The 12288-nt window shown below is 37.6% G+C and overlaps 1 protein-coding gene across 5 annotated transcripts in view; it reads right to left on the bottom strand.

Moving 5' to 3' along the window:
• Positions 1-4163: 4163 nt before the first annotated feature.
• Positions 4164-12288, bottom strand: part of nsmfb (NMDA receptor synaptonuclear signaling and neuronal migration factor b) — a 32934-nt gene continuing 24809 nt past the window's right edge. For all 5 annotated transcript variants that reach the window (XM_016477502.1, XM_016477501.1, XM_016477503.1 and 2 more), the window contains 3 exons: positions 11715-11817; positions 8231-8306; positions 4164-7736 (listed from right to left, as the gene is read on the bottom strand). In XM_016477502.1, coding sequence (XP_016332988.1) covers positions 7639-7736; positions 8231-8306; positions 11715-11817 — 277 coding nt within the window. In that variant the 3' untranslated portion in view covers positions 4164-7638. The remainder of the gene's footprint in view (positions 7737-8230; positions 8307-11714; positions 11818-12288) is intronic.

The following is a 12288-nucleotide window of genomic DNA, read 5'->3' as shown; positions in this document are numbered from 1 at the left end:
AGTAGACTAACATCCTGTCTAGGGTTGCCACCAGTCCCTTAAAATAAGGAATCGTCCCGTATTTAAAGGTAAAATGATGCGTCCCGTATCAAATCAATACGGGACGCGATTTGTCCCGTATTTTATAAAGGCCAACACATATTTGAATAAACAAATAAGTATTTTGCACTGTTTATAATACGAATAGCAATTATAATGAAATCAATTTCATAAGAAGTATTAGAGAAGCTCCATTTGCTTTTGGCGTCTTTGTTTCCATAGCGACGGAGTCTCCAGAACGCGCGCCGTTAAAGCCCTTTCACACGAGCGCAGCATGCAATAAACCTGCGCGGTTTAAAACAAATCTAGAGCTCACATCTGCCCTTTGAACACAAGGCTCTCCAGATGTAGGGCTGAATGGGAAAGTTATCAATGGATCTGTCCAGTAACTAATAATGAACGTGCAGTTTGCAGAGAAGCTTGCTCACGGTAGACTGTCTGACTTAAAGGGACAATTCACCCAAAAATGAAAATTCTGTCATCGTTTACACACCCACAAGTTGTCCCAAACCTTCATAATTTCTTTCTTCTGTTGACCATAAAAGAAGATACTTTGAAGAATGTGGGTAACCAAACAGTTTCTGGTCCCCAATAACTCTGATAGTATTTTTTTTTTTACCTTACTATGGAAGTTACAACCAGCAGCTGTTTAGTTGAGACACATTCTTCAAAGTATCTTCTTTTGTGTTCAACAGAAGAAAGTACTTTATGCAGGTTTAGAAAAACCTGGGTAAATTATGACCTTTAAAGTGACAGACACATCCGTGCTTCTAAAGGTATAGGCCTATTGTTTTATTAAAATTTGGATAGTCTGTTAATATAATATTCCATACATTATCAGAGCTTGGTAGACATAATTATTATATTTTTCAGAAATGATTAGACAGATAAAATAATATATTATAATTAATGTTAGGCCCTATTTATTAATGTATCATTGATATTAGTCATAAATATATACATAATAAATAATCATATATGTCATATACAATTTGGCATTTTAAAAAGTTTAAAAAATGCTAAATTGTTTAGATAAAAATGGGGCAAATAATTACATAATAATGTAGTCCTAATTCAAGCAAATTAATTGTAAAAAATAAATAAATAAATAATACAAATTCATCCCATCCAGGTAACAGCTGCAGAACTGTCAAAAAAGACTAATAATAATAATAATAATTAATAATCATAAATAATCACATTTAAAATAACAATATTAATGTGTTCTGCTGCAAGTTTACATACTTGAGCATGTTTTCTCATGGTTTATTGTTGAGCTATGGGGTCCTGATTATTTGTGTCCTTGGGTGTGTCCTTTTTTTTTTTTTGTGGTCGTGAATGGGTGTCCCTTATTTTGCCTCGCTGAAGGTGGCAACCCTAATCCTGTCTAGATCACACAAACGAAGTGAAAAGATCATAAAATCAGTAGTCTTGGAATGCCTCTTATCCAAATTCAACAAAATTCACTAGGTCTTATTCTTTGTAGCAATTGTTAATCTTATCTCTCTCTAAAAGTAAGACTACAATCAGAGAGCTGACACAGCAAGTAACCAAGATTTTTCCTGACAACTGCAAATATTCATTGTCATCAGTTTGGTTCATTATCAATGTGCACAGACATCACAATGGTCCCCATGGTCATATAATGTGACAGCAATAACAGCAATACATAGAAAATCTCAGTGGAGCTCTTCTATCTACACACCAGCCTCCACAATCACCTGTGGCATCACGCCATTATTATTATCACTCAGTGAAGCAGAGCGGGGTCTAGCGTTCTCTAGTTCCACATAATCATGATGGATGCACTGGGGCAATGCACCCGATAGCTCCCTTCTCCCATCAGCACACATTCTCCTAATCACTTCAGACACCAAGATGCTCAAGCCAGTCACGCCTAATAACCCAACTAGAAATAGATGATGCAATGTTGCCTCTCTCTTCTGTGAGTGAGTGTCAAGCAGTGATTGCTCTATGCAGTAGGAAAAGTCATGAAGCTTTGCTTTCCTCAGCTTGGATTCGGTCACTTTATTATTGCAGCCGTTGGCGCATTAGGTTACAGTCCATTGCACTGCAGCATGTCAATGCCATAACCCAACAAAACTCATAGCTGCTCTCCTTGTACACCCAACTGCTCTACTTGCATCTGCTGCTGCCTAAGCCTGGATGATCTTTACGGTTTATATCAGAGTTCAATCCAATTAACCTTCAAGCTGCAAACATCTGAGACTTTCGGTTAACCCTTATTTTAGCGTGCAGGCATGGGGCGTGGGAAAATTCAGACAAGGAAAGGTTAATCTAAGCCTCACGATTCTGAGCAGAGGACTGCACCTGCAGAGCCAGAGCTGGGAATGGATAGTTGATAGCATGTGGGAGTTGATAGTAAGAGAGCCGTAAGAGCAGAGTGCTTCATTAATCTAATGTTGCTGACTCATTTTCTTTACATATTATCTTTGCTCTAGACCTTGAGTGTGCACAGGACAGTATTTTTAAACATTTACTCTGACCATTATAGAGATATATACATGGAAATTTAATTAGGGATTTTGCTTGGAAAAACACAGCATTGCTTTGAATCAGGTATGATGCCACTTTTAGACTTTTTTCTACTAATATGAGTCACTATTATGAATGTATAATTTTTTTCCCGTGTCAAACTAAGACAATGTTTCTAGAAAAGTCACATTTTCTTGTCTACTTTTTGGAAAAACACAAGAATGCAGCTTCAATAATTTCTGCCTACTGCATTTTGATTAAGCCTAGAGGAAATTAATATAATGGAAACCGAAAAAGGAAAATGATTGAAAAATAACAAAATTATTATAAATTAATATTTTAAATAAAAATATAAAAAAAATTATATAAGTTGTAAAATGAAGGTTGATTAGTATTGACTTTACCTTGATTTCACTTGTTTTACATAACATCTGAGGCACTTAAAAGATGCACTGCCACAAAGCATCAGACATTTTTACATTCCAAACACTTTTCAGACTCCTTTTCCATCATGATCAATAAATGCATGAAAGCAGTGGGTGGTCAAATATGATTTAGCAGATGTGATGCATTACAGATTCCTGGAAGGTATTTGGGTTTTACGCTGTTTTGCGTAATGACAAGAGTCAAGACAGAGACTAAGTGGCGTTGTGTCCTTGGTATATGTGGGGCAAATAGCAGTAAGTCCCAGAGAACGCATTCTGCTTCTCTCTGGCAGTCTGTACGTGCTTGTGCTGGTCGGAGATTGATCGCTCCTCTCTCTCTCCCTCATCCATGCCCTCACAAAGAATCAAACTGCTTGACTGGCCAAAAAAAAAAAAAAAAGCAGAGCATTCTCTCTCTCCCTTTCTTTTTGTAAGGCTTCATACATATTCATGATAATGTTTTTAACTACACTTCCATGTTTATATTTTCCAATTGAATCACAGAATGTTTTTGTGGTGCTGATGAGCTTGTCTGACTCATCATTTTTCATGAAAAAAAGTCTGCTGAGACCATCAGTTTCTCAACTCTAGTGTAGCAGCACCAATTAAACAGTGCAAGCTGTGATTATGTCAAGAGATTTGGCAGAGTGGCCTTCGCTGCTCTTCGGGTCACTATTGGAAACAGGAAAATGAAAAAGAAAAGGAGTAAAAGAGAGGGAGAACTAAAAGGAAGGAGACGGAGGGAGGTTGTTCTAGAGTAGTTCATGCTGTACAGTGGTTTGTCCAGCATCTAATGAAAGCACATGGCAACCTTTCCCGACAGCTTTGTGTCAGGCTTTCAGTTCTGTACCAGAGGGAATCTCACCGCAGTCGTTTTTCTATTACTCAACCCTTTTTGCTCATGAGAGAAGGACTACGATCCCCTTGGACTATTCGCTTCCAGCCCAGGCTATACTTCCATTCTGCATGTGTGTACCAGTCTATCCATCCACTCTCCGAACCGCTTATCCTACTGTATGTAGAGTCACGGGATGTGTTGTATAAATAGCGTTTAGAGATCATCACTGATAGATTTAGAAAAAGGCAAATCTTAGTAAATGTTACCCTTTTTTATTTCTCTGGACACGGCTGGTCACATGTTCACTGAGGGAGATAAATCGCATTCAGGTAGAAGAAAGAAGACTCGAGACAAAATTCCACTTAAAACTGGGTACATTTTACTGTAAAACATGTTAGGAAACATTTCCAGTGTTCATTGCTGGGAAACAAAACAGTTGTACAGCAAACTACCTTCCTGAACGTCTCATAGTAAATACTGTGAACACTGAGCTAAAGAGATAGAAACTAGGAGCTTATGCTCGGTCCTTTAAAGTAGTAAATTGATAAGATGAGCTAATTTGCTTAAGAAATATTACCCATTTAACTGAACTAATCACTATAATGTCATATACTGTATTTGGCAATGTAGCCAGACTAAGAAAACCATACATGTTTACTATCATCACTCTTCAAGACTTTCTAGATATTGTAATATAGGCTATTTAAAGTATTATCATTGCTACTGACAATGCTTAAAAGTGATTCGTTTCACCCGTTAGGCTTTGCAGAAATTAAAAGACACACTGCAAGTGTGCAAAAACATATTTCTCTTAAAAACACCATGAGCCAAGGAGTCTAATGGCGCAATCATGAAGCTATCAATCATTCAGCATTTAATCTAATCAACCACTCCATATCAAACAGCAGGACGCCAGCTTAGAGACACAGGACAAGAATAATATAACATCAACTAAAATATTGTTTTTAAAAGCTGGAAAAAAATGTTACATATGAAGCAGTGTAACAGTCCAGACATGAAAAAAATGATATCTTGGTGTAATAATCAGGCTCCTGGAGGCATTTTCTATTCCCAAGCAGGTAACACCTCAAAACCATACCAGAACCATTTGAACATTCTGTCGATGTTTCTCAAATTCTCTTTAATATCAACATATCAGGATTTCAGGTTTGCTTTACAAACTCCAAAAGGAACTAACTGTCATGCATATCAGTGCCTTATTGATTTTAAAGTTGACCAATTATTAATGTTTGAATTAGCATCACAATAATCATTTAGTTTAGCTGCTTCATATCGAGATCATGAATAATTTGTACAGTCAACAGAGAAACTGCCTGAAGCCTTCAAATATTATTGCCCAAAGCTCAATGACATCCCATGTCTCTCTCCATTGTGCTGCAAAGCCAGTGGCCATGGTAAAAATGAAACCGATGCTGCTGGAAACATAAACAGCATACAAAGGTATTCAAACAGCAGCATTCTAGAAGCAGTAGTGTGTCCTAGAAACAAAGCAGCTCATGTTACAATGTCTATTGCTACAGGAGAGATACACAAGGATGGATTAGTTAGGAATAAGACACTCATGCATGTTTCCACCAACTCTCCTTTCATTTCCTAAAACATGACGCAGAACAATGAATATATCAAATGACTTTCTAATGCATGACACAATCAACACGAGGCCATACGGCATACACTAAACATCTTCTTGCAAGAGCTGGGGGGACTTCACACCTGACATGCCAAAGACCTTTCCGCCAATCCAGATGGCTCCATGAGCCTCAGAGCTCTTGCTGAGTCCTTATGGTTCTCATGTGCCATTGGATCAATCAGTGACAACACACAAGAAATCAAATGTTATGTTCTATTACACCCATAGATCATATTCATACTACCTAGCAATTTGACAATAATTTTAGCATTATAGCATAAAACGACTTTGGTAGAAACAGTGCAGAAATGATTACATGAGTTTAAATAAGTTTGGATAGCAAAATACAAAGCCATATCGAGACATGCAATCGTCTGAAGCGGTCGGGCTGTTTTGATTTGATCCAATCAGAACACACTCGTTCCCTGATGGCCCTACAGATACAGAGATTTTATGCTTTATTTGATTTTCAGGGCGTCTGCATGAGTGGTCAGAGATGAAAAGAGATGTACGAGGCAAACACAGATGCATCCGTCACATCTCAGTGCCCCTGTCCGCATCTCTAAAGCTAAAACACACTCACAAACAGATATGCGTGATTCTTCACATGCTCTCATAACGGCAAATTTCAACTAGAGTTTTATGCTCTAAATATAGCAACATTAGGGATCTTTTTCCTGTTTGCTTCCATTGAATATTGCAATGCATTCTCATTTTTGTATTATTACCCCAGAAAGACTAACCACATTGCACTTTTTCTATCTGGCAGCTTTTTATGAAATGCTATGGACGCTGCTGTTTTGCACTTATACATCCACTCGTGATGATTACAGATTACAACTATCTACTGTTTTATCTGTTTGGTGCATCCAAAACACACCCACACACCAACTAGAGCGATTCGTGAACATTTTCCTCCACAGAGAACCACTTTAAAGACTAAATGTACTATCCTGTACACTATGAAAAAAACTAATCTTGATATTCAAAACAGGATCACAGTAACACTTCAAGAGAAATATTGCAGATACAATTGCACTTTGACTTATCAGAAATGGAAAATGATCAGTTATCCTCCACCTACAAAGAAAACGCCACAAAACAGAGCTCGACATCACGTCAAATACTTATAGGACAAACAAACAGTAGGAGAAAATTCACAAATATGACACGATCTGAGCGCAAATTCACTAACTGAATAACATTGTCTATATTACTGTCAAAATTAATCAATTTTAAAATCTTATTCAATGTTTTTTCTTTAAGATGCTAGAACATTTTTGAAGCTAAAGGATAGCATCTGCCGATCTAAAATGAGCTCCGTCTACACATGCCTTAATGTTACACATACAGTACATGAGTCTATAGAAATCTAAAACATCTAAACACACAAAGTTCCTGATACAGATATAAAGTGTGAGTGTTATTTCAACACCACTCAGGTAGCTCAATCATTCAAACTGAACAGCTTTCTATTGAAAAAAAGTTTCGCTTTCCTCTTCTCTCTCTATCTAAAGATGGTACAGTACAGAGGGAGGCCAGTTAAACGAATGAAACCTGAGTTATATTCCCTCTAATGAATCCTAAAAAACCACCATACTTTAACAACTAAAACAGTGCAATATTATGCTGAAAGATAAATTACAGTAGTTATTTTATAGAGTTTGAGTGAATATGTACATACAACAGATATGTAGTTCCACAGTTTATCCTGCATTTGTAAATAACCTCAAGGCGTTTTTCACTGTTAAATGGCCTTGGTTCACTGCCCCTGCTAGTTAACCACAAAAAACAGCTACTCAAAAGTACTAAAAACAAATCTGTTATTTTTCCTCCTTCTTAACAGCTTTTTCAATTTTCAAAGAAACGGAACGTTATTTTTTTTAAACCTCTCACAGGTTAAAAGTTAAGACCTGCGGAGATCTCCCCGAATGTTTCTCTTTCAAGCTGAAAGCTCAAATGGATGGGGTGAAGACACAGCACCTAACAGTAATGCTGCTTCCCCTCGTTACATCTGAGGGCGGAGAATTGGAACATCTTCTCAATGTCAGCCATCCTCATCCTCAACCACATCTTCCTCCTTTCACCTCAGGGCTTTTACACCCAGGCTCTCTCCGGAGGGAACGTTGCCGCGTGGGCCCTAAAGAAAGCTACCTGCCTCTTGGGCTGCTTAAACCAATGACACAATGTCACAGAAGGTCATCGTAGTCGAGAAGTTTGGAGTGCTGGCGGCTCTTCCACAAGCGGTAGAGGCGGAAATCGAAGTACATCTCGATCATCTCCTTACCTGAGTGTGGAGAGAGCACAACATTTTTAGCTCTCCTTAAAATATCTGACCATAAAATAACAGGCAGCATGCCACACATCTACCGTACCATCCGCTGAGTAAAATAGATCTACATTAGGAGGCCTTTATAGGCATTTGTGGGTGTTTTAAATACAGTTCTCTATTTAAAACAGTGGTAATTATCCTCAACAGTGCGAATCAAGCTGTGTAGAGTCCATAGGGGACAAAAGGAGATGGAAGAGGAGGGAGGGGGGCAAGAGTGCCTCCTCCTGGGTCCAATGATGAGACAGAAACAGTGGGGGAAGATAATGAGGTTTTAATTGGAGAACAATTACTGTCAAATCAATAGCTGTGGCATGGATGAGAGTTGGGGTCAGAGTTCACGTGGCACATGCACGTTTGTTGAAATGCATATTTACTGTATGTGTGTCAGAATATGTGATTGGTCATGTCTGTAGTGTGTGTGGGAGTGAGTGTGTGCGCAGTACACTCACCCTGAGCTGACAGTTCCAGAGGAGACTTAAACTCAATGGCATGAGGTTTCATCAGTCTCTTGAGGTTTTGAAAAAGCTGAGGACGAGAGAAAGTTTTGCTGTTTCACTACTTTTCACAGTTCAAACTGGCAAAAGACCATCAGCATTACTTACAATATTCCCAATCAAAAACAGATATCGCAGATATATTTACAGCTTTTTCAATAATTAATACCAATATTCAGTACTGATACCAATATTCAGATAGCAGAGGGGTTGATAAATATATAAACCATATATTTGATGCATAACATCAGGTAATAAATGCAAATGGGATATACACAAAATTATTTGATTATTTTATTTGATTATATACACACACAACATTTAATATTATAAATAAAAATAATAGTAATTATTATGATCATTACTGGAAAAACATAAATATTGTGTGTTTATATATAACAACAACAATGATAAGTATTCAATAATAATAATAACTTACTGTTTTAACAAAAATATATTTTAATACTTTACATCTTTGTTTTTATTACAATTATTACAGTTATTATTATTGTGTATATAAAGCAATAATAACAATACCAAGTATTTAATAATAGCAATAATTGTTTCAACTAATTTATTTGTCTGTACATTTCAAAATATCCAAAAATCAGTCTATAACTGCTATAAAAATCTATAACTATTTACAGCTAAAGCAAACTCTTTTTCAATTTTGATCGACTTGATAATCTGATTGACTGCTAATAGGAGTCATACAGTGATGAATGTGCATCATAAACCAGAGGAAGCGGAACAGGGCGACCTGTGGTGCATTAAAGTGAGTGTTCTGTGGTTCTGTGATTGACCTCCGCTAGAGGGGGTCTGGTAGTGTCAATGAGAATCCTTCATATCAGGACAAAGCCTGTCAGAGTGCATTAATTGCCTCCTGCTATTCCCCTCCCAATCCTTCGACTTCTGTTTCTCTGGTCGCTGTCAGTATAATCTCTCATCTGGGCATCTTTTCTAGAAGCTATTCTCCACCTCTCTAATCGATCATGAAAGCCACAGAAAGCCTCATGAATCCACACTCAGCTAATCAATCTCTTTCCATTGTAGTGAAGTAAAGGGTCTCTGGCTCTTCAGGCCATTTCATCTTTCCTCTTTCATCGTGATACACACATGACACAACTGTGAAAATCATAATAATTAACAGCATATTAGCAGCTGAAATCAAATTAACAACAGCAAAACAGGAATCATGAGGAACTGGCTCAAACTCACGGTATTGATGATGCTCAGCAAATTAGTCTCTTCCCTTTATTCAGTATAATATTACATGTGCTCAGGCAGTCGTTACAACCTTATTAGCTTTCTGGTATAGAACACACAAGACATATGGCCAGCTGCTGCTGCCTTGGCATAGCTAATAGAAAACAAATCACAGAGACAGTGTATTACAGTTATCTGATGCTAACACAACCACCAAAGCGCACACGCAGAGAAAGAAAAAAAATCACTCTTTTGAAATGGATCTTTTAAATGAATTTGATCCAGGTCATAAAACCAGTCTGAATGATTTGTTTACAGACTCGCATGGCCTACTTATGACACTTTTGTGGTGCTTTTGTATCCTTTATGAATTGTTGTTTATTGCATGGAAATGCATACAATATTTAAATTTCAGACGGGCTTGGAATGACATGAGGGTGAGTAAATGATGACAGCATTTCAGTTTATGCAGGAATATTCCCTTAAATGCAAAAAGAAGGCATAGAGCTGTTGGGCTTCTCGGTGCACCTGGTCAGGCTCTATATATAGCAAGTTCACTCAAGCTCTTTCTCTCCCCCTTCAGAAGTAGCAGGACAGTGCTGAGAGGACCATAGGGGAAAATTGCTAAATGCAGCGAAAAAGCCTCTGTTTCTTTTTTTCCCTTTACTTCAGTTATTTTCTCTCTGTAGATCTGTCTTCATAAACCGCCTGGATGAAATGTTCATGTGGCAGAAATTCTAAGAGACTCTAGTTTCGTGCATGGTCATGCATACTTCAATCAGGGACTGTGTGCACTTCAATCAAGAGACTGCATCCAAATTTGTTTACAAAGTGTCTGTCATACAGGTGCACCACAGTACTGTCAATGTTCAGCATAATGCTGCTGCAGAATATTAACTCTGCTTAAAAATATCTTGTGTGACTTACATCTAGGAGTACTTTGCATATAGATGTGGAAAGAGAGGACAGAAAACTGGACATTTTCAGTGATCAGCGAATCAGGCAATACGTGTGTTGGAGACATTACTGCACTATTTACACTCAATAAATATGCATATATGCACTCCTTTATCATTCAAAAGAGTGAATGTCACATGCGAGTGCGACATCTGTTTATGTGCCTATGATTCATACATGATCTCACAGTCATGAAGCTTCCCGAATTATGAAAACAGCAAGTTGAAATTTTATCTGACCATTCAGACGGCAACATATTTACAAAAATCAGATTTTAATCTGATCTCAAACCAAGTGGAGATGTGGCTTGGGTCAGATTTGTCTGTATTTTGGACGTCACAATAAAGTATCACTGTATTCTTTGAAAAACCTTGAAGTAAATACCATGGTAATCATCCAATACCAAGGTAATGCCATAGTATTTTTCTGTGTGAATGGTTATACTGTATATACAGTTAGACTTGCAGGATATAAACTCAGAATTCTGACTTTTTTTGTACAATTCCAAGTTTACATCTCACAATTCTGAGTTTATTTCTTGTAATCCAAACTTTTTCCTCAGTATACTGAGTTTACATCTCACAGTTGCTGTTTATTTTTTACCTCCACAGAATAACAAAAATAAAAATATAAGCGACATTTTCCATCTCAAAATTATTTACTTTTCTTCTCAGTATTGTGAGTTTGTCGCAACTGCAAATTAACATCTCACAATTCTCGCAATACTCAGAACTGCGAGAAAAAAAAAGTCTGAATTGTGATATAAAAAGTCACAATTACCTATTAGTTACAAGCCCATATCCAGATTGGCACAGCTGAATACATGTCCAGAGCTGTAGTGGCCAGAGGCTACTGTCAATATGTGCCGCTGAGTGTGTGTACGTGTTAGAGTGTGTGCGTGTGTGAGAGTATATGCGGCAGAGAGGTGCGGGGGCAGCGGGGTGATAGACTGTCAATCTGGCACCCTCATCTCCTGCCATCATATCCCTGCCTTACCCTGACCACACTCCCACCTGTCTTCCTCTGTTTCTCACGCACACACCTGCCACAGCATTAAGTATGAGGCTGTACAGTAATGTCTCCTCTGCAAGTGTGCTAAAATCCATAAATGACTATTAACATAAAGGGTATGGCTGTAAATACAAACTATGTACATAGTCTCTCTATATATACGCTGAAAGCCTGTCTTGATAATTTCCTGTCTTGTCTTTATGACAAAAAGCCCATGGCATGAAGGTTGAAACATGCAGGGTGGTGAGCAGATGTGATTATCTACCTTTTCTCCGTTCGCATTGCCGAGCACATAGCAGCCCATAATGTGGATGAGGTTAGGCTCGGGATTTAATAAGCTCATGAATCTGCCAAGTCTCTTCCAGAACCTGCACACAAAAGCTCACAAAGTAAGGCTATACAGTTTTTTATATTGTACTCACAATTAAAAATGTCACTTTTAATGAACTGACATATAAAATATTTATTCTGTGCAGGGAAACCGAATGCCATCTTTAGGTAGTCTATATATCCAAAATGATCTGAGCTGTGATCTTGAATTATTTATTCAGCAGTAAATAAAGTGTCTTAACAGCGTCCTCTTTGCAACATGAAAAACAAAACCATCATTCAAATTTTGAATAAATTATATATAGCACAGACCACGATAATCCTGGAACATTCTCATAATAATCACTGAAGCTGTCACTGCACGTTTATATAGCTTCACACAACTATTTGAGCCATGCAGTTCAACTCAAGCTCACTGACTGTCACTCACCATTATAATCAATGAATCTGTCTACACTGTACAGTAAATCCCGTATTTACACTGTGTATTGCAGATTGATCATTATTAT

Source organism: Sinocyclocheilus anshuiensis, unplaced genomic scaffold (genome assembly GCF_001515605.1).
Source record: "Sinocyclocheilus anshuiensis isolate Anshui unplaced genomic scaffold, SAMN03320099.WGS_v1.1 scaffold1495, whole genome shotgun sequence".
NCBI classification, from domain to species: Eukaryota; Metazoa; Chordata; class Actinopteri; order Cypriniformes; family Cyprinidae; genus Sinocyclocheilus; species Sinocyclocheilus anshuiensis.
The sequence above is the reverse complement of the archived record's forward strand: the minus strand, read 5'-3'. Positions and strand labels throughout refer to the sequence as shown.